The following is a 24,647-nucleotide window of genomic DNA, read 5'->3' on the forward strand; positions in this document are numbered from 1 at the left end:
CTCACATTGCAAGGCCGCCAACTCAGAGACTCTGCGTGCCGAAGCAATAGCCAGTAGAAAAAGAGCCTTCCAAGACAGTATCTTAATTTCAAGAGAATGCATAGGCTCAAACTGAGCCCTCTGCAAAACCCTAAGAACCAGATTCAAACTACAAGGAGGAGCAGAATGTCTAAATACAGGCCTGATCCTGGATAGAGCATGAACAAAAGACTGTATATCAGGAAGCTCAGCAAGCTTCTTTTGTAACAGCACAGAGAGACAAAATATGTCCCTTTAAGGAACTGGCGGCAAGTCCCTTCTCCAAACCGTACTGGAGGAAGGAAAGTATCCTGGATACTCTGACCTTATGCCAGGAATATCCACGAGTCTCACATCAAAATAAGTAGGTCCGCCATACCTTATGATAGATGCATCGGGTGACCGGCTTCCTGGCTTGAATGAGAGTATCAATCACAATCTCAGAAAACCCTCTCCTGGCTAAGACTAAGCATTCAATCTCCCAGCAGTCAGCCTTAGAGAATCTAGATTTTGATGCTCAAAAGAGCCCTGTACCAGCAGATCCCTGTGACAGGGCAACCTCCATGGAGGAGACAATGACATCCCCACTAGATCCGCAAACCACATCCTCTGTGACCACGATGGAGCAATCAGAATAGTTGATGCTTGCTCCTGCTTGATGCAGGCCACTACTGGAGGTAGAAGTGGTAACGGTGGAAATATGTAGACTAGGTTGAATCCCCAAGGCACTGCTAAGGCATCTATCAGTTCTGCCTGGGGATCCCTGGACCGTGACCCATATCTGGGTAGCTTGAAGTTGAGTCTAGATGCCATTAAATCTATATCCAGAGTCCCCCATCTGTTGCAAATCTCCGCAAACACTTCGGGGTGAAGAGACTATTCCCCCAGAGGAAACGACTGTCTGATGAGAAAATCCACTTCCCAGTTGTCCACACCCCGGATGTGGATTGCTGACAGCGAGCAGTTGTGGGTCTCCACCCACTCCAGAATATGAGATACTTCACTCATGGCTAGGGAGCTTCTCATTCCCCCCTGATGGTTGATGTAAGCCACCGTGGTAAGGTTGTCCGACTGGAATCTGATGAACTGGGACGAACCCAGGAGGGGCCAAGTCCTCAGAGCGTTGAAGATCACTCAAAGTTCCATGATGCTGATCAGGAGAAGCGACTCCTCCCGATTCCACCTGCCCTGTGCCTTCCTGGCACCCCAAACAGCTCCCCATCCTGAGAGGCTCGCATCTGTAGTCACAATCTCCCAGGATGGTCTCAGGAAGAATGTCCCCTGGGACAGCTGATCTGGACGGAGTCATCAAGAGAGGGATTCCCTAGACCAGTTGTCCAGAGAGATCTGTTGGGATAGATCTGAATGATCGCCGTTCCATTGCCTCAGCATGCACAACTGAAGAGGTCATAGATGGAAGCTGGCGAATGGAATGACATCTATACTAGATACCATAAGCCCAATCACCTCCATACACCGGACCACAGATGGCCTTGAGGAGGTCTGTAGGGCAAGACAGCTGGAGGCAATTTTGCAACGTCTCTGGTCTCTCAGGAATATCTTCATGGATATGGAGTCTATTATCATTCCCAGGAACTCCACTCTGGTACTGGGAACCATATAAATCTTTCATGAGTTTATCTTCCATCCATAAGATCGAAGAAGTAGAAGAGCTCTCGGATGGTCCTCTGCCAGCTGGCAGGATGGAGCCTGAGACACTTCTCTACCATCCTCCTGTGACGAAAGGCAAAGAATGACTGGGGGATGAGGGGAGTGGGGGAGGTATTTAAGCCTTTCGCTGGGGTGTCTTTGCTTCCTCCTGGTGGCCAGGTTTTTTATTCCCACAAGTAATGAATTAAGCAGTGGACTCTTCTCGTATTAAGATGGAAATACATAATAACATCTAACCCTCCCTAACCTAACAGACCTTAAATTACACTCCAAAAAAATAACCTTCCCTTATAAGAAAAAAAACAAAAACACAAACCTTACCTGAAAAAAAAAAACTTACCTTACCTGTTGAAAAAAATCCTAACCTTACCTGGGAAAAAAAACTTACCTTACCTGAAAAACCTAACCTTACCTGCAATCAGGGAGTCAGTGGGTTAATACATTTATAAGAGAAATAGGAAGCAAGCAGTGATTTTATTTTAGTCCATTCTTAAAACCTGTAAGAACTTACAGACTTCAGGAAAATATCTTTCTATCTGAAGCTTATTTTGTAATTTCCCAAGGTTTAGTTTGTGTCTTCTGAAAAAAAAAGGTATCTGCTATTAATAGATATTTACATTTAATTTGTTACCATGAATTAATGTCTGTTTTGGGCAAAAAACATTTTTTAGTCCATGGTTAATTCTCTGTATTCCATGATATTTTTGGAACCAACTGTAGGAAATTAAACTTAATGCTTCCACTACTCTAGGAAAGTAAATAAATATTTTCTATAGAAGTTTCAAAAATATTGTTTTCTTCTGCGTGGGCATAAAGAAAGCTTTGTTTAATCTTCAAGATACTGGTATCTAGTTATGCCTTATGTTGAATAGTCTATATTAATGTTTCATCTAAAAGCAAGTTGAGCTCTCATTTGCATTCCCTTAAGATTCTACTGCATTGTTGTGAGTATGCGCATAATATTTTCATCTAAATTGAGACCAGTGGCATTCCAAAAAAAGTATATTTCAAATTTAGACTGAATTTGTCTGTTAGAATGTGAAAGTGTCAGTATCTGATGAGAACATGAAATGAGAATGAGGAAGAGATATCAGAAATGTCCTCAACCCCCTATCACACTGAATTACTGATATAGTGCATAAAATATTGACCTCCATTTTTAAATGAAGTCTGTGGGCAACTGTGGGCTTTGTGGAACAACCACATAAGCAACCCAATGCAATAGCCACGTTGTATCTTATAGCATAATGAAGCCTTTCTTACTTTTGTGATTTCATAGCATAGCGTTCCAGTCGTTCCAGCAGAGGAGGTCCTCTTACATGTCTGTGTTGACTTTCAACATATATAAAGAAGTAAAGGAAAACATAATTGCAATTCCTAACATTTATTTTATACATTTATATATACATGCATGCATAATACAAACACCCACACACAACCACATAAGTACACACCAATACAGTATAGACACATAAAATAATGGTTGATAAGCATTAGAGAAAAATAATGTACTGTAGAACAGTCTTCTGTATTCTGCAAATTATATTTCATGTTTAAATATGACACTTTTATTAATTATTCATTAGAGGTGAGTACCAACCATGGCCCAAAACCACTTGCAAAATATGTAGGTTATAGATGTTTTATAATATATGACTAGTGAACCTTTAGGTTGAGTTGAACCAAATGTACTATAAGGGAGTGAATCAAAAACAAAAAAGTACTCTCTGAAGAGCAGTTTAGAGCAGACCCATATCACAAGGAAAGAGAAAGGAACCATATTGTTAAACAAATGCTGCTTTTAATTTGTAATTGGACCAATTTTAAAAAGGCTTAACTATTGAGTGAATGGGCCAATTTGGATGGTGCTGAACAGTGAGGCACATCCAACATGTATTCACTGGTGCATGTACTGGGTTTAATATGCTGCTATGAGTCTCTCAAACCAGCCTAAAGTGATGAGACATTAAGGTGAAATGCACTTAATAAGGCCAGTCTGCCTGAACTTAAAACCCCAATATAGCTTGATGATTAGTACAATTCAGTAGTGGAAGCTATTGTTCATTTTATGCAACAAATATTGTATGCTTATTATATATCCATGCATTTATTTATATTTTATTGTTAAATCAAGTTCTTTTCAGAGATCAGTAAGAATTAGCCCTGCGTAATCTGTTGGTGCTCTACAAATAACTGATAATAATAATAATAATAATAATAATAATAATAATAATAATAATAATGGAGGTTTTGAATAGGCCATTAGGACTGCTGAAGAGATTTTGCTTTGACTCATATGCTTGGTATACTGTAACTGTATTGCTACTGTTTATCTTAATTAAAGTGCTTTCTCTGAAATCTCAATGGCCTCTCCACTGATGTTTTCAAGACTTAAACTGAATATATAAACTACATTGCCTAATGCCCTTTAATTGCAGAGAACCAAAACTCTGATACTACCGCTGTCAACAAATCTCCAACATAGTTAGAGACCAGGTTCATTAACATGAATAACTAATTAGTTAAAGACTGCACATAGATGGTGAACATTTACAGCATAGTAAGTGTCTTGCCCCATGTACTATAATTAACATACAACAAAACATAAAAGAATATCTAATGTGAAGGTGCTCTTTGTAATTGTCTATTAAAATTTGAGATCTATATGCCCCTTTTAATTAAAAAAAAAAAAGCAACAAAAAAAAGCAAAAAAAAAAAGCAAAAAAAAAGCTGTGCTGGTACATAAATAGTAATACAAATAATGGAGAACCTGTAATACAAATGAAATATTCTTTTTAAAGTATATTAAAATATTAACCGTGCTTCATAGTTACAGCTCAAGATTTAAAAGGTCATGAATATTATTATTTTTTATCATTTTCTAGACACAAGGTTATTAATGTGTTGCCCAATCCTTCAAAAATATATAAAAAATAATAATCATAAGTTAAAAATATAATTAATTTTGTCTTTAAATGGACACTGAACCCAAATTTTTTCTTTTGTGATTCAGATAGAGCATGCAATTTTAAGCAACTTTCTAATTAACTCCTATTATCAAATTTTCTTCATTCTTTTGGTATGTTTATTAGAAAAGCAAAAATGTAAGTTTAGATGCCGGCCATTTTTGGTGAACAACCTGGGTTGTCCTTGCTGATTGGACAGCACCAATTAACAAGTGCTTCCATGGTTCTAAACCAAAAATGTGCTGGCTCCTTAGCTTAGATGCCTTCTTTTTCAAATAAAGATAGCAAGAGAACAAAGAAAAATTGATAATAGAAGTAAATTAGAAAGTTGCTTAAAATTGCATGCTCTATTTAAACCATGAAAGAAAAAATTTGGGTTCAGTATCCCTTTAAAACTGAGCATGAGTAATATTAAAAGGTTTATGACATTTTCAGGAATGTAAATTTTCTATTTAATGAAGTAGAATGTCCCTAGAAACCTAAGCATAATTAGGAAATACTTTTGCCTATTGACTACCTTTACCTATGTTGACCTGTCTTCACTGACTCCTTTTATATTGATGTTTAGGAAGCATTAGAGAGGCTTAAAGAAATAATTACTAAACAAGGTACTTTTCTAATTTAGGGACAACATAAATATGTATTTATTTTGTGTTCACTATTTATCTAGAGTATTGATTTAGTTTATTTAAATTGCAAGTTAACTCTGCACTGTTCCTGATGAAAATAGTCTCTTGAATAATGTGGTCATGTGGTAATGATTATTTGGTTATTTTGCATTTATTTTGGTCTTACCCTTTCTTCTTGATTGATTTCTCTAAGGTCTTCTCATAAGACAACTTTTCTTTATCAAACTGTGCCACTATTTTGTCAACTTGTGTGCAGTGTAACTTCTGCATAGCGCTGTGTTCCTGGAAAACATTAGCTCTGTATGGTTAGACATGAGGTAAAGACTACACTTTTCATTTGATGCGGCTGAACAGTGCGGATACCACGGCAAATTACAGATGGGAAAACCAAGACATACCTATATTATCAGATTAATGTCATCACAAAAACGTATGCCATTCATTAACATATGTTTAAAAAAAATGGACAAAAAGATAAATTAGACAGGTTAAGCAGATGACGGGATTTCTAAGTATTGCTCAGTAAGTATCAGAAAAATTGTGAAAATAAAGAGTACATGGACCGTGCACAGCAAATGTTGAACTTTTAGAAAAGGTTATTTAAGACATTGTAATTGTAAATGTTTTTGTTTACATGATACAAGTCTTCTGCAGTCTCCTTTGCATCAGACTACAGACATCATTAACCAAATTTTACCCAGATTATTAAAGTTTGTCAGTAGTATTAAGTGTACTGAAGAAAGGTGCAGTGGAGAAGCAATGTCATTTTCAGTTTACAAAAGCTTTGGACATCTCTGACCAAATAACATTTTGTTGATTTGTGAAAGTGAAAAGAAGTTAACAAAAACCTCTGCAGTGAACAAAACGTAAACTTAATTGCAAATTTGAATGCACAGTTACTATTCATTTGCAGAATTTCACTGACAAAAACAAAGTAATAAATGGATGTGTGCGGTTTGGGTGCCCTTCCTGTTGAGCTACTAATGATTTCTTTTTAAGGTCTCAGTTCCTGAAGTGACATTAAACGGCTGGGTACAACTACAGTAGCATGGTTACTACTCACTATGCTATCGTTTTCCTCCTGTGCCTTCAATGTCGTTTTCTTATTTTAACCCCTTAATATTTGGTAAGTCAAACTTTGCATCTTCACACTGGGTGCCGCCATCTAGGAGCTTATATTTGTTACAAAAAACTGCAAAAATGTAACTTCCATTAGCTCTAGTATGTGAGCTAAACTGAAGTGCAAGTACAGCTGTCTCAAAAAGCCAGTAACATCACAGATCTGTGAAAGTGCACTGCTCCTTTCACAGGATGCAACAAGATGGCGGAGCTCAGTATTAAAGTGTATAACATTGGCATACTTTGACAAGATCATGTGAAAGAAAGGGTGAGAACTGGCGCTAATACCAACCCTATGCCAAGTATAAAAGGGTTCCTCTCTCGAAAACCCTGAGGGAGTAAGATACAAGACAATGTGGAAATACGGGCGCTGAAGCTAGGGTATTGACTGAAACAAATTGAGGGTACTCACAGGGGAAACCCAATAAAATAAATAGGCTAAAATATCGAAATCTAATGATTAAAATGTACCATACTATTATCAATAATATTAAGAAATTATAAATAACTTAAAAAACATATTTATTGATACCACATAAAAAGGCAATATAGATATATAAAATCAAACACTGAATCGATAAGAAATAATAAATAAATAAAACCTAATTAGTAAAACTGAGCAAATCGGATACTAGAGGCTGTTAATAATATGTATATAAAACTCACATGTACTTAATGATGCCCTTTGAGTTAGCTCGTAGAAAGCATATAAAAAGGGGGATAATTAAACACAAGTGTACATATGTACTCAAAACAGTCTATTATAAACGTAGGGTAAGATACAACAAAGATACTGGACATCCAGCAGAAAAAGTGAAACAGAAGTGCTAGCGAAAAACAAAGTCAAGTGGAGCAAATGTTAAAGTCAGTGGAAACAAATTTTTGATGGTGCACTTTTTAGAAAATCAAACGTATGTAGATGATCTTACTAAATGTGCATAGGATCACACTAGCATACGAGATTGGTACCTTGCGCGCTTAAGTGACAAGCTGGTAAACCAGGCAAATTCCTGAGATTTCGTTGCCTTTCCATCAGATGTATTTACAGTGTGGGCATGTTCTCCGGGTGCCTCTGACCCACTTACGTCATCCGCGTCGGGTAGCGCAACTGGTGTCAAGTCACTTAACGGTGATAAGCAGTAATAATCCTATTTTCAGTCTGGAGTCAGCAAGGGTTGTCAGCTATCCTTTAGCGAATATCCTCAGTAGGAGTAGAAGGATCTCCTACGACGTTTTTCTCCGTTGCTGTGGGTACAAGTTACCGGACCATTCGATTCACTGCTTTTTCGCTAGGTCGTATTGATTCACAGACCTCAGAGGAGGTTAACCAAGTCACCTGTAGAGATTGAGACACGATCAACGTGTTTCTCCCCTCACTCTGGGCTTTTTCAAGATGAACACGCTCACACTGTAAACAGATCTGACGGAGAGGCAACGAAATCTCAGGAATTTGCCTTCTTTACCAGCTTGTCACTTAAGCGCGCAAGGTACCGATCTCGTATGCTAGTGTGATCCTATGCACATTTAGTAAGATCATCTACATTTGATTTTCTAAAAAGTGCACCATCAAAAATTTGTTTCCACTGACTTTAACATTTGCTCCATTTGACTTTGTTTTCACTAGCACTTCTGTTTCACTTTTTCTGCTGGATGTCTAGTATTTTTGTTGTATCTTACCCTACGTTTATAATAGACTGTTTTGAGTACATATGTACACTTGTGTTTAATTATCCCCCTTTTTATATGCTTTCTACGAGCTAACTCAAAGGGCATCATTAAGTACATGTGAGTTTTATATATATATTATTAACAGCCTCTAGTATCCGATTTGCTCAGTTTTACTAATTAGGTTTTATTTATTTATTATTTCTTATCGATTCAGTGTTTGATTTTATATATCTATATTGCCTTTTTATGTGGTATCAATAAATATGTTTTTTAAGTTATTTATATTTTCTTAATATTATTGATAATAGTACGGTACATTTTAATCATTAGATTTCGATATTTTAGCCTATTTATTTTATTGGGTTTCCCCTGTGAGTACCCTCAATTTGTTTCAGTCAATACCCTAGCTTCAGCGCCAGTATTTTCACATACTTTGACAAGATCCCCTTGTCGCTCTTTCCTCACTGCATGAATCGTTTTGGACCTGACTATTACTTTGATTTTATATTCTGGCAGGAAAACAGGACTTTTAACTCCAAGTGCATTCTATGTTTTTAAACACCGTTTTTAATATTGTAATTAAAATTGCATATCAGTTGTTTTATGTATTGGTATTATTCATATGTGATTCAATTTTCACTATTAAACTTTTTTAACTTTTTAGGTTTTATTATATATTTCCTATTAATTTGATACTGCATATTAAGCTCTTATATTAGTGAGACATATATATGTCATTATCCTCACAGAATTATCTTAAATCTAAACCCAAATAGGGTTTCTTAGTATCCAGCGAGTGTTGTTCAATAGGAATATTAGAATTATTTGGGGGCTCCCTCTACCTCTGTATCTATTGAGAACCCTGATTGTCCAGTTTTCAGCATATAACCTAACATTTAGTCTTTTCAGACGCAATTTATATCCTGTTTGCCCTTAGTGCAATTTTGTGTACTTAAGGTCAGATAATCTTTAATAGTCTGCATATCTCAGGTATAATTTGAGGAGAATACCCTTATATTGTGGTTTTGTTTAGTTTTATACATAGCGCCTTATCACATATACCTATCTAAGTGCTTACACTCAACAACCATGGGATCCTCAAAGCAGCTGGATCCTAAAATACAGATAACTAGCTCTTCCAAAGCTGGTGAAGGTTATAAAGATATATCTAAACCCTTCCTGTTTGCAGTCTGTTCTGACAAGTCATAAAGAAAAATAAGTTACAAGGCAGTGTTGAAGTAAAGACAAAGTCTCCAATAGAACTTCTGTTTGACTGGTCAGGAAAGAACCCCCCCCCCCCCCATCACTACTAATGACTTGCAGTAATATTTAGCTGGTGCTGGAGTTGTGTTGCACCGGTCCACTATGCAGCCATAGCTCCATGCAAAAGTCAGTGAAATGAAACTCTACCTGCAACCTCATCACAAAACTCAACATCTGATGCACTAATGCACATGCCACTGTTTTATTTCTTATTTAGAAAATAAATAGTAAATATATGCAGAAATATACGTCAGGTTTAAAGGGACATGAAACACAAAATCTTTCTTTAAAGGGACGGTCTAGTATTTTTTTTTATTATTTTTTTTATGTGAGTGTAATACTTTATTTTAATGTATTTATGTTGTGCTTTGTGCAACTTTTTTAACCCTAATACACTAATATTTGTTCGACTTGTAATATGTGCGTAAGTTACCATCATTTCAATATTGCCCTAAATGCTTTATCTGAATCATGAAAGAAAAAATGTTTTATGTCCCTTTAAGTATGCTGCTATTTTCAAGACATGCCTACACAGTGATTGGCCAGAATGAAACACCAGGTATGATTGTATACCAAGACAGTTTAAATATTTTATTACACATTTTGATGGCAATCAGAATATTCTAGTATTTTTAAACAACTTTCCAATTTACTTTTAGCATCAAATTTTCTATGTTCTCTTGGTATTCTTAGTTAAAAGCCAAACCTAGGTAGGGTCATATGCTACTTTCTAAGCCCTTGAAGGCAGACTCTTATCACAGCTAAAGGGCATTAGTTCATGTATGCCATATAGATAAGATTGTGCTCACACCTGTTGAGTTACCTAGGAGTCAGCACTGATTGGCTAAAATGCAAGTCTGTCAAAAGAACTGAAATAAGGGGGCAGTCTGCAGAGGCTTAGATATTAGGTAATCACAGAGGTAAAAAGTGTATTAATATAACAGTGTTGGTTATGCAAAACCAGGGAATTGGTAATTATGGGGTTATCTATCTTTTTAATCAATACAAATTCTGGAGTAGACTGTCCCTTTAACGATTCCAATAGAGAATACAATTTTAAACAACTTCCCAATATACTTCTTTTATCTCATTTGCGTCATCAACTTTGCATCCTTTGTTGAAGGAGCATCAATGCACTACTGGGAGCTAGGTGAGCACATCAGCTGATCCAACAATAAGTGGCAGATATGTTCCTACACCAATCAGCAGCTAGCTTCAAACAGTGCATTGCTGCTTCTGAGCTTACCTAGGTTTGCTTTTGAACAAAGGTTATCCAACTTTACTGTCCATTTATATTTTACTACAGAGGTTGTGTTCACTTCTTTTCACTTAGAAAATGCAGTATTCGGTCAAAGGTGCCCAAACATTGGATCATTTATTTATTTTTTGTTAATAATTATAATGATAGGAAAAGTCAAACTGGATGTTCATTTAAATATAAAAGTTAGAAAACATATTTAAATAAACTGCAGTTTGTTAGAAAATAATAAGCAACGCAATTTAGCCTTAACATTAAAATTGAATCCAACATTGATTGAATGCACCAACCTCATCAAAATTTTGGTGCATTTTAGTTGAAAAATTCTGTGATAAGCGTTTTGACTGGAATAAATTATCTACAGATGTTGCATTACTTGTATAAAATTAACACTGCATAATAAAGAAGCATGATTAAGGGTAATACGGTTAAACAGATAAAGTCCATAATTTGCTTAATGATAAAAGGAAAATAGTTATTTATATTTTATAAATATTTTCTCTAACCCTCCACACTTGACACCCCACTGTAGAAGCAGTTTTTTTCAGTATTTGTCAGAGGGCAGTATGGCCAATCAGAAGGAAGCACTTGAGGTAAGATCTGGAACATGCCCTGGTTACAGGATTCCTGGTTAAAGGATGGCACGGTCGGCAGGCTTCATATTGGCCATACTGACAAATACTGGAAAAAACTGCAGCACAACTTTGTAAGGTGTCAATCAACAGACTACACTGGGCATATATATATATATATATATATATATATATATATATATATATATATATATATATATATATATATATATGTATTCGAAAAGGTGGATACAGCGCCTGTATGTCCAGTATACTGTAGAGGTATGTAAGGCGTATATATTATAACAAAAAGGAGAAAAGTAAAAAGTACATCAATGTAAAGTATACAATACTAAAAGAAAAATAAAAATTAAACAATATTAAATATTATACTAAAAAATATATATAAACATACAACAAATAAATAATGAATGAGAGTCCAGTTAAAGATAGCATATAAAATATATGAACTTAAAAATAGTGTTCATAGAGGTCCTGGAGATGATATAATTCGTAATAAATCTCCAGATGTAGTAATTATGTAGGTTATAGTTGGTATATACTACCCTTACCAGATATTACCTCAATCGAAATGAGGTAAGTATGCCGCACTGGGGGTAGATATAGATGATTGGATTTCCTCCTTGTACTCTGCTATGGTGCCTCTTGTGATGTTCGTTAACCTCTTGGAGTATGCAGGGATAAGTTTTTGAAGGTGAGTTGATCCCTTGTACTTCCTATGGGTTGATGGTTGGCCTCTTGGAGTGCTCTTTCTGTTCTGGTATTGACTTTCTCCAGCATAGAGATACCCAGGGAGACACAGAGAAAATATATAGTGTAATACTGTTTATTTGTTAAAAGAGCATAAAAATACACTTTATATTGCACTCACATTTGGCAACCTCAGACAATATGAGGTATGTATATAGCATATATATTTAAAAGAATCTTTCCACAGGTTAGAGAGGGATGCGTAATCCCCAATCTTAAATGCAAGTCTCTTAAAGAATTTACATGCAGCTGTGGTGTGTTCCAAGATAGATAGTACAAAATAAGGTGCCCACAGAGCAGCGCTAGTGAAACTGGCTGCAGGAGGAACAAATAAGGATATTATAAAACAACTATTAAAACGTAGATAAAATATGTTTACACAGAAGTAGATTCCCTTTAGGGAATCTACTTCTGTGTAAACATATTTTATCTACGTTTTAATAGTTGTTTTATAATATCCTTATTTGTTCCTCCTGCAGCCAGTTTCACTAGCGCTGCTCTGTGGGCACCTTATTTTGTACTATCTATCTTGGAACACACCACAGCTGCATGTAAATTCTTTAAGAGACTTGCATTTAAGATTGGGGATTACGCATCCCTCTCTAACCTGTGGAAAGATTCTTTTAAATATATATGCTATATACATACCTCATATTGTCTGAGGTTGCCAAATGTGAGTGCAATATAAAGTGTATTTTTATGCTCTTTTAACAAATAAACAGTATTACACTATATATTTTCTCTGTGTCTCCCTGGGTATCTCTATGCTGGAGAAAGTCAATACCAGAACAGAAAGAGCACTCCAAGAGGCCAACCATCAACCCATAGGAAGTACAAGGGATCAACTCACCTTCAAAAACTTATCCCTGCATACTCCAAGAGGTTAACGAACATCACAAGAGGCACCATAGCAGAGTACAAGGAGGAAATCCAATCATCTATATCTACCCCCAGTGCGGCATACTTACCTCATTTCGATTGAGGTAATATCTGGTAAGGGTAGTATATACCAACTATAACCTACATAATTACTACATCTGGAGATTTATTACGAATTATATCATCTCCAGGACCTCTATGAACACTATTTTTAAGTTCATATATTTTATATGCTATCTTTAACTGGACTCTCATTCATTATTTATTTGTTGTATGTTTATATATATTTTTTAGTATAATATTTAATATTGTTTAATTTTTATTTTTCTTTTAGTATTGTATACTTTACATTGATGTACTTTTTACTTTTCTCCTTTTTGTTATAATATATACGCCTTACATACCTCTACAGTATACTGGACATACAGGCGCTGTATCCACCTTTTCGAATACATATTTACTCTTACTGTCTAGGGCTTTACAACCCTCCCAGTATTTGTCTTATATAGCAGCCATTATCTCCTATAACCTTTCTGACCAGCGCCCACTACAGAGTAACACTTGTGTCAACTCAGGTTTCTGAGGAGACACATTTTACTTAATCCTACATATATATATATATATATATATATATATATATATATATATATATATTATATCTATGCTGCAATTTAAAAACAATTATTTACTGTTTCTTTCTCCTTAATTGGTGGTTTATATACCCAATCATCAATAATCATGACATGACTAAGAGCCTATAGCAGGCTTAAAATAGTGCCCTTCTTTTGGAATAAAGTTGGAATAAAGGTCCATTTTAAAATATATAAGGATGGTTTGTTGGTGATGGCAGCACCACTGCTTTGTACAGTGTTTATGAGTGTGTCTATCTTTAAATGTTGGATACCTATCTGAATCCTTTAGAAAACTTGTGGAAAGTGATTTATCACAATTGGATCTATTTAAATGAATCAGATGATTTCTGAGAATTGAGGAAACACTAATTTGAGTAAAAGCTCTGGTAAGTGCAATGTTAAACAAAAACAGGCATATTTTCATTTAAATTATAACAAATATATACTTGATAGGAGAGATCCCAGCTAAAGATACAATCTTACAACTATAGCACAATATATGTAACAGCTATGTAGAGTTTTAAAATTAAATGTAGGAATCCCTTTTAGTGTACACATAATAGTTACTATGGATTTTAACACATTTGTCTCCCATATTTTTTTCATTGTTTTAATAAAAATTAAGTTTTAATATATTCTGTCAGACTGAGCCAGGGCATAGAGCTTAAAGTAGTTAGGATCTCTTTCCTATTAAGTATTTGTATATTTTGGTACACAGTACCACTTTCAACATTATACAAGATAGTCTAAGTATGAATGCCAAATGAGATTATAATAACTAAATAAAGGGGGACTTATAAATTAGAAGATTGCTTTTGTGCCATTGATAGTGTATGGATTAAAATTATAACATGTTCATGTAATAAAATTTAGGAATTTTGAAATCTACTGCATAGTATTTCATGTATCACTTACCAGAATCTAGAAAATAATGAAGACGATTCTATTCAAATAAAAAACTGTATACCTATGTATCTACAAAAATTACCCTAGAATTTATTGCATATTCTAAAAAATAAAAATAAAAAAATTGCCTTAATAGGGCTAAAAAATGAAATGAATGGTAAATTTATGCAGTAAAGGTTTTTTTTTCTAGAATAAGAAAATCATTTACAAAAATAATTCTGCTAAGTTTATTACACCCAAATTCAAGACTTTAACTGTTCATTATATCAATTTTCATTGGTCAAGAAGAATAGAAGGAAAAAAGCTAAGTAAATAAACCATAGAGAACTAAAAATACAAGGGGCCCAATTTTCTAAAGATCACCAGGTCCGTGAGAAATGCTAATTTCAGTCTCACCAGTCTCGCCAAGCACCCGCAAGACGAAATGTTATTAAAAAGTTGACTGACCCTCATTGTACAGGTGAGTGGTGATGTGTCTTCCATAGGAAAGTATGGGGCTTGCTGCCTTTTGAACAATCCAAGTACATCACCATGTTTATACTGTGCGATCAGTAAAAATACTGTGGGGGGCAAGAAGAGTATGTGTGAAAAAAAGATTCAGCTAAGCTGGTGGATATTGTTTAGGACATTAGAACTTTTAATGGAACACCCATGAAACTCTCATTGAACGCCTATATATTCACTATTTATGTGATCACTATTGTTACTTAACGACTGCCAGTAAGTCGGCAGCTGTTCACATACCCCCTTAAATGGCACTATATCTGCATGCCTCCGTAAATCAGTCATGTAGTACTAGTGCAGTCCTGCCAACAGTAAACCCCTTAATGACATGTGACGTACAAAGTACCTCAGTCATTAAGGGGTTAATAAATAGAAATGGTACCTTTACAACAAAATGCTATAGTGATAATGATTTCAACATTGGGCACAAAGAGAGATTAATATAAGAGAAATTAAGAGAGTAGGGATATATGGGACAAATACTTATGGAAAGGCTAGTTCTGACATTTGTATAGAGACAGAATTTTTTATTCTTTTTTTTTTTTAATTTTTAGACAGCATTTGTAAGATATATAGATTTAAAGGTACAGTAAAATAAAATTTTTACCTTTGTAGTTCACACAAAGGGGCCAATTTATCAATGTCTGGGGACATGATACGCTGTAGCGTAGTAGTTCTGGTGAACCTTGTGCAATGCCACCCCCTGCAGATTCATGGCCAATCGGCCGCTAGCAGGGGGTGTCAATCAACCCGATCGTAAACAATTGGGCGGATTGATGTCCACAGCCTTAGAGGCAGCGGATGAGTTAACGCTGCTTCTTAATTGCAGTTTCCGGCAAGCCTGAAGGTTCGCATGGAAACAGGGCGATTAGGGGCCATTTGGCCCTTGTTAAATCGGCCCCATAGCTTTCAATTTTAAACAGCTTTCCAATTTACATCAAATATCAAATGTGCTATTTTTTTGGTATTATTTGTTGAAAAGCACAAAAAAGTAAGCTTAGGAGCAGCAATGCACTGCTGGGAGCTAGCTGGTGAGTTGTGGCTGCACACACACACACACATATATATATATATATATATATATACATACATAAATACAGGTATATTTATATATATATATATATATATATATATATATATATATATATATATATATACAGATGTGTTCAGCTAGATCACACCAATGCATTGTTGTTCCTAAGCCTTCTCTTCAAGAGAACAAAGAAAAATTGATAACAGAAGTAAATTAGAAATTGATTAAAATGATATGCTGTATCTGAATCATTAAAGTTTAATTTTGACTTTACTATCCTTTTAAGCACTTATACTAAATTGATATTTTGATGACTTTGTCAAATGAAGATGTTCTTATTCTGTGTATACTACATACATACAGGGAGTGCAGAATTATTAGGCAAGTTGTATTTTTGAGGATTAATTTTATTATTGAACAACAACCATGTTCTCAATGAACCCAAAAAACTCATTAATATCAAAGCTGAATAGTTTTGGAAGTAGTTTTTAGTTTGTTTTTAGTTATAGCTATTTTAGGGGGATATCTGTGTGTGCAGGTGACTATTACTGTGCATAATTATTTGGCAACTTAACAAAAAACAAATATATACCCATTTCAATTATTTATTTTTACCAGTGAAACCAATATAACATCTCAACATTCACAAATATACATTTCTGACATTCAAAAACAAAACAAAAACAAATCAGTGACCAATATAGCCACCTTTCTTTGCAAGGACACTCAAAAGCCTGCCATCCATGGATTCTGTCAGTGTTTTGATCTGTTCACCATCAACATTGGGTGCAGCAGCAACCACAGCCTCCCAGACACTGTTCAGAGAGGTGTACTGTTTTCCCTCCTTGTAAATCTCACATTTGATGATGGACCACAGGTTCTCAATGGGGTTCAGATCAGGTGAACAAGGAGGCCATGTCATTACATTTTCTTCTTTTATACCCTTTCTTGCCAGTCACGCTGTGGAGTACTTGGACGCGTGTGATGGAGCATTGTCCTGCATGAAAATCATGTTTTTCTTGAAGGATGCAGACTTCTTCCTGTACCACTGCTTGAAGAAGGTGTCTTCCAGAAACTGGCAGTAGGACTGGGAGTTGAGCTTGACTCCATCCTCAACCCGAAAAGGCCCCATAAGCTCATCTTTGATGATACCAGCCCAAACCAGTACTCCACCTCCACCTTGCTGGCGTCTGAGTCGGACTGGAGCTCTCTGCCCTTTACCAATCCAGCCACGGGCCCATCCATCTGGCCCATCAAGACTCACTCTCATTTCATCAGTCCATAAAACCTTAGAAAAATCAGTCTTGAGATATTTCTTGGCCCAGTCTTGACGTTTCAGCTTGTGTGTCTTGTTCAGTGGTGGTCGTCTTTCAGCCTTTCTTACCTTGGCCATGTCTCTGAGTATTGCACACCTTGTGCTTTTGGGCACTCCAGTGATGTTGCAGCTCTGAAATATGGCCAAACTGGTGGCAAGTGGCATCTTGGCAGCTGCACGCTTGACTTTTCTCAGTTCATGGGCAGTTATTTTGCGCCTTGGTTTTTCCACACGCTTCTTGCGACCCTGTTGACTATTTTGAATGAAACGCTTGATTGTTCGATGATCACGCTTCAGAAGCTTTGCAATTTTAAGAGTGCTGCATCCCTCTGCAAGATATCTCACTATTTTTGACTTTTCTGAGCCTGTCAAGTCCTTCTTTTGACCCATTTTGCCAAAGGAAAGGAAGTTGCCTAATAATTATGCACACCTGATATAGGGTGTTGATGTCATTAGACCACACCCCTTCTCATTACAGAGATGCACATCACCTAATATGCTTAATTGGTAGTAGGCTTTCGAGCCTATACAGCTTGGAGTAAGACAACATGCATAAAGAGGATGATGTGGTCAAAATACTCATTTGCCTAATAATTCTGCACTCCCTGTATTAAAAATGACATTTTGGCAGAATTAAACATTTTCCAAATTAAACACTGCCATTCTAAATAGAACAAAATAATATCATAATTGATCACTTGTTAACCAAGTTAGCACCTAGAAGAGAGTAATTTAGCTTATTTTTCTAAGAAAATCTAGTAAATTATTTTTTTTTTTGTCCATAGAGCACGGAAGACAACTGATTACTCTTGGGGTTTAGCTGCACGTGTACAAAAAGCATGTGTACAAAGTACTTCTGTGCTGAAGCATTTTATGTAATTTAAGTTATAATAGTAGTAATAAGAGACTTCTGTCGCTGCAAGATAAAAGCAGTTTGATGGCCCTTATTAAGCTGTAATGATTTCCACCCACGACAGTGAGTCATCAGCACAGCTCAGTAAAGCCTGTTCTTACTAACTCAAAGCTCTACACAACTGCTTTTTTTCTGGATTTTTCAACCTCACAGGTACACACAATACTTCAAATAGAGATCACTTGTTTATAGCAAAAGGGGGTCTTTAATAGAAGTCCCCACTCACTTGTTTATAGCGAAAAGGGGGTCTTTAATAGAGGTCCCCACTCACTTGTTTATAGCAAAAAGGGGGTCTTTAATAGAGGTCCACACTCACTTGTTTATAGCAAAAAGGGGGTCTTTAATGATATTTAATCAGTTGTAATGATCTTCCTTTGATATCTAATATTGTTACATTTACTTTTGTGAAATGCTGTACCATGGCATATCTGTAGGGTCAATGATGTGGGATTTTTGCTCTCATCACTTAAATTGTGCAACCTTAATTTGTCTTTTTTTATAAGGATTAGCCCTGTTGGTTGATTAGATTCTGATTGGACCTTGTAATAGAGCACTAGCAATGATAGGCAGTGATCCCTCTAAGGCCAGTTGTGTGAGCGGCCCAGCAGTGAGACAGTTAAAGGGATATGAAACCTAATTTTTTTCTTTCATATAATGTAATTCATGATACAGCATGCAATTTTTAGTGCATTCTGTGATCTCCATTGAAAGTATAGGTTGCGCTTATATCAAATTACATGTTAATGTTAGCGTGGTCAAGGGAAATCTCGTATGATTGGCGTACCACTTGTAATCTGGCCCTTAATGTATTCCCCATGACCCATTTTAATAAGCATAGAATTTGACGGTAGATAAGAGCCAAAAAGGACCATCAAGTCTAAACATATAACATGTTACTTTTTTCTTAAGCTAGCCTTATGCATGTCCAAGGCATTTTAAGTCCTTTACAGTCCTTGTGTTTACCATTTTAGTAGCCCTTATTTGGACAGTTTCTACTTTATTTATATCTTTCTGAAGATATGGGGGGGTAGTTATCAAGCCGTCTACTTTACCTGCCTTCGCCGGTCCAATACGCCCGCCTAAGCTCGCCTACCATCGCCGCCGCGGACCTTCAAAATTTCGCCTAAGTTATAAAAAAAGCTGTCAAAAAGCTGCGCACCAAGTACGGGGCGATGAGCAGCGGAGTGTGATAGTTATCACTCATCCGATCTCGCTGCTCTTCGGCTTTTTGACAGCTTTATTGATACCCCTGTCACTAAGCACCCAAACTAACTACACTGTTCTACCCCCTATACAGACGCCCCCCGCAACTCAATAAAGTTATTAACCCCTAAACCGCCGCTCCTAGACCCCGCCGCAACTCTTATAAATGTATTAACCCCTAAACCGCTCCAGGACACCGCCGTCACCTACATTATACCTATTAACCCCTATCCTGCCCCCCCTATACCGCCACAACCTATAATAAAGTTATTAACCCCTATCCTGCGGATCCCGGACCTCGCCGCAACTAAATAAATAGTTTAACCCCTAAACCGCTGCTCCCGGACCCCGCCGCAACCTATATTAAACTTATAAACCCCTAATCTGCCCCCCCACACCGTCGCCCCCTATAATAAGTTTATTAACCCCTATCCTGCCCCCCTACACTGTCGCCACCTATAATAAATTTATTAACCCCTATCCTGCCCCCCCTACACCGCCGCCACTGTAATAAAATTATTAACCCCTAAACCTAAGTCTAACACTAACCCTAACACCCCCCTACCTAAGGGGTTAATAACTTTATTATAGGTGGCGACGGTGTAGGGGGGGCAGGATAGGGGTTAATAGGTATAATGTAGGTGGCGGCGGGGTCCGGGAGCGGCGGTTTAGGGGTTAACATATTTATTATAGTGGCGGTGGGCTCCGGGAGCGGCGGTTTAGGGGTTAACATATTTATTATAGTGGCGGTGGGCTCAGGGAGCGGCGGTTTAGGGGGTAATAACTTTATTTAGTTGCGGCGGTGTAGGGGGGGACAGATTAGGGGTGTTTAGACTCGGGGTACATGTTAGGGTGTTAGGTGTAGACAGCTCCCATAGGAATCCGATTGAACTTCAATCCGATTGGCTGATTACATCAGCCAATCTGATTTTTCCTACCTTAATTCCAATTGGCTGATAGAATCCTATCAGCCAATTGGAATTCGAGGGACGCCATCTTGGATGACGTCATTTAAAGGAACCTTCATTCGCTGTTAGGACATCGGAAAAAGAGGATGGCTCCGCGTCGGCTGGATTCAAGATGGCTCCGCTCCAGTTGATTGAAGATAGAAGATGCCGCTTGGATGAAGACATCTGACGCTTGGAGGACCTCTTCTGCCCCGATCGGATGAAGACTTCTGCCAGTCCGGATGTCCTCTTCTGCCCGGATAGGATGAAGACTTCTGTCGGTCCGGATCTCATCTTCTGCCCCATCGGATGACCAGTGGTGCCCGGCTGGGTGAAGACGGCTCAAGGTAGGGTGATCTTCAATGGGGTAGTGTTAGTTTTTTATAAGGGGGGATCGGTGGGTTTCAGAGTAGGGGTGTGTGGGTGGTGGGTTGTAATGTTGGGGGGGTATTGCATTGCTTTTTTTTTTACAGGTAAAAGAGCTGATTACTTTGGGGCAATGCCCCGCAAAAAGCCCTTTTAAGGGCTGGCAAAAGAGCTGGTTACTTTTGTAATTTAGTTTAGGGTAGGGAATTTTATTTTTTTGGGGGGCTTTTTTATTTTATTTGGGGGCTTAGATTAGGTGTAATTAGATTAAAATTCTTGTAATTTTTTTTATTTTTTGTAATTTAGTGTTTGTTTTTTTTGTAATATAGTTTAGTTCATTTAATTGTATTTTATTTTAGATCATTGTAGTTTATTAATTTAATTAATTTATTGATAGTGTAGTGTTAGGTGTATTTGTAACTTAGGTTAGGATTTATTTTACAGGTAATTTTGTAATTATTTTAACTAGGTAGCTATTAAATAGTTATTAACTATTTAATAGCTATTGTACCTAGTTAAAATAAATACAAAGTTGCCTGTAAAATAAAAATAAACCCTAAAATAGCTACAATGTAATTATTAATTATATTGTAGCTATCTTAGGGTTTATTTTATAGGTAAGTATTTAGTTTTAAATAGGAATAATGTAGTTAATTATAAGAATATTTATTTAGCTAAATTTAAATAATATTTAAGTTAGGGGGGTGTTAGGGTTAGGGTTAGACTTAGGTTTTGGGTTTAATTCATTTAATATAGTGGCGGCGGTGTGGGGGGGTAGATTAGGGGTTAATAAATGTACTGTAGGTGGCGGCGGTGTAGGGGGGGCAGAATAGGGGTTAATAAATGTAATGTAGGTGACGGAGGGCTCCGGGTGCGGTGTTTTAGGGGTTAAACAATTAATTTATTTACGGCGGGGTCTGGGATCAGCAGGATAGGGGTTAATAACTGTATGTATGTGCCGGCGGTATAGGGGGCGGCAGATTAGGGGTTAATAGGTATAATGTAGCCGGCGGCGGGGTCCGGGAGCGGCGGTTTAGGGGTTCATATATTTATAATAGTGGCGGCGGGGTCCGGGAGCGGCGGTTTAGGGGTTCATATATTTATTATAGTGCCGGCGGGGACCGGGAGTGGCGGTTTAGGGGTTAATAACTTTATTATATTTGCGGCGGGTCCGGGAGCAGCGGTTTAGGGGTTCATATATTTATTATAGAGGCGGCGGGGTCCGGGAGCGGCAGTTTAGGGGTTCATATATATTTATTATAGTGGCGGCGGGGTCCGGGAGCGGCGGTTTAGGGGTTAATAACTTTATTATAGTTGCGGCGGGGTCCGGGAGTGGCGGTTTAGGGGGTAATAAGTTTATTTAGGTGCGGGGGGCTCTGGGAGTGGCGGATTAGGGGGAAAAACAGTATAGTATATTGTGGGTGCTTAGTGACAGGCTAGCAAGAAAGCTGCGAAGAAGCCAATGAGCAGCGAGATCGATGACTGTCAGTTAACAACAGTCCGCTGATCATTGCTCCGTACTTGGTGCGCGGCTTCTTGACAGCTTTCTTGATAACTTTGGCGAACGTATTCAGGTCCGCGGCAGCGATGTAAGGCGAGCTTAGGCGAGCGTATTGGGCCGGCGAATGCAGGTAAGTAGACAGCTTGATAACTAGAGGCCTAGTAGTTGAGTTTACTACCTTTAGTGCATGTGTAAATCCTACAAAAATATGTAGTGTATAAAAGTAATTTTATATCCTTTTTAATAAATATATGGAATAACAGTTAATTTGTATACCGTAATAAGATTTATATTACAGGTGGCCCTCGTTTTACAACGGTTCAATTTACACCATTTCAGAATAACAACCTTTTTTTCCAGTCATGTGACTGCTATTGAAAAGCATTGAGAAGCAGTGCATTTATTAAAATAGCCAGTAGGTGGAGCTGTCTGCTTATTTTGCAGCAAAGCCAAGCAAGCTGAAATTAATCAGTTTAACCAGACCTGAGCTATCAAGCAGATTTCAAAGGAACAAGATCTTCCTGTCTATAAATCATTCCAGATTGGAATGCATAGAAAGAACTGTTTGCAGAAAAATGCAAGTGAAGTCTGTGTTGTGTGATTATTTTATTAGGTTTATAATGCTGTTTAGCAAATGTTTTTGTTCATTTAACTTAGTTTAGTTATATATTCTGTGTTGTGTGATTATTTTAGTAGGTTTATAATGCTGTTTAGCATTTAAAATCTTCATTTCAAAGCTTTAAAAATCATGTATTAGGTGTTACTTATGACAATTTTGAGAGGGGCCTGGAACCTATCTCCCTCACTTCCCATTGACTTACATTATAAACTGGGTTTCAATTTACAACGGTTTCGATTTACAACCATTCCTTCTGGAACCTAAGCCTGGCGTAAACTGAGGGCTACCTGTATTATTATTATTATAAAAAAAAACACTGATTTTTTTTTTTTTTTGAACCAACAAATTATTGCTTTTTGTAACCATTTTAAATCATATAAAACTTTCAGTGAATCACATTCACTTTAAGTAAAATAAAATGGTACTGTATTATGTTATCAACATCTCCTGCTAGGAAACATCAAATACGTAAATGTGCTATCAATTGGAGTGCAACTTATTAATGAAATATTGTAGTTCAACAGCCACTTCATGCCGTGAATGTGTTTTTACAAAAGTGTTTTTACTTCTATTGGTCAAAATGACATTATTAAATTTAGAAAACACAACCCATTGTTACATTAACAATAACAAATATATAAAAAAGAGTTCTCTTAAAATAACATTAAATAACTCTTGCTTTCTTTTTCTGTAATCTGCAACTGTTGCAAATCAAATAGCTAGTAAAGGCGGAATTTGGAAAACAAAGGTTACATAGTTGACTTTTTGACCCTTCTAAGGAACATTTAATTGTGTGTTCATAGTTTTTTTTTCTCTATTTAAAACTATGCTCAGCTCACCATAGTAACTGCACTGTGTGAGCAGTTACCATTCAGTTCCTTCTCCTACAATATATATATATATATATAGTATAATAATTCCATGGCGAATCTTGTCCACCCGGCTTCGCAAATTCCCACAGCATACGCTGTCTTGTGAAATGTTTGTGAAATGCCGCCCCCTGCACATTCACAGCCAATTGGCCGCTAGCAAGGGGTGTCTATCATCTTGATCATATCTGATCATGATGCTTGCAGTCCACCACCTAAAAGGACAAGTTAAGTAGCAGAGGTCTTACGACCACTGCTTCTTAACTATAGTTACCAGCAAGCTGGAAACTACAGGGGTAGATAGCAGGATCCGCTGCTTATTAAATCTACCCCATGTCTTAACACTTCTACATTTCACAAAGATATTGGCTGCACACTCAAGTGGCCAACTTATAACTATATCTAAATGGCTTCAGCAGAGAAGGAAACCGAGATTAACATAAGGCAACACCCTTGCTTTATGGAGACTAAACTTTACACTTATTTTTTTTATATATTTAAAGGGCCATGATACCCACATTTTTTCTTTCATGATTTAGAAAGAGAATGCATTTTTAAACATCTTTCTAATTTACTTCTATTATCTAATTTGTTTTATTCTCTTGATATTCTTTGCTGAAAAGCATATCTAGATATGCTCAGTAGCTGCTGATTGGTTGCTGCACATAGAATCCTCGTGTGATTGGCTCACCCATGTGCATTGCTTTTTCTTCAAATAAGGATATCTCAAAAATGAAGCGAAATAAATAATAGAAGAAAATTGTAATGTTGTTTAAATTTGCACGTTCTATCTGAATCATGAAAGAAAGATTATGGGTTTAGTGGCCCTTTAAACTAAAACAATAAAAAATACATTTGCTAATTATTAACAGGATAATTTTTGCTTTCTATACACCCTTAGCATTGATTAAGGGCCAGATTACTTGCGGAGCGCCATTTAGCGCTTTCACTAGAGTGCTAATTGCGCTGGACAGTAAAGTACAAATTAAACTTAAATGAATTTAATAAATCCTAACGTTTTAAAC

General features: G+C 36.7%; 1 protein-coding gene across 1 annotated transcript in view; it reads right to left on the bottom strand.

Moving 5' to 3' along the window:
- The window catches only part of PLCB4 (phospholipase C beta 4), a 788,735-nt gene that overhangs the window by 42,416 nt on the left and 721,672 nt on the right, over window positions 1-24,647 (bottom strand). The window contains 1 exon segment of the mRNA XM_053712158.1: window positions 5,451-5,566. Within this exon segment, the coding sequence (XP_053568133.1) occupies window positions 5,451-5,566 (116 nt within the window).

Source organism: Bombina bombina, chromosome 4 (genome assembly GCF_027579735.1).
Source record: "Bombina bombina isolate aBomBom1 chromosome 4, aBomBom1.pri, whole genome shotgun sequence".
Lineage (NCBI taxonomy): Eukaryota > Metazoa > Chordata > Amphibia > Anura > Bombinatoridae > Bombina > Bombina bombina.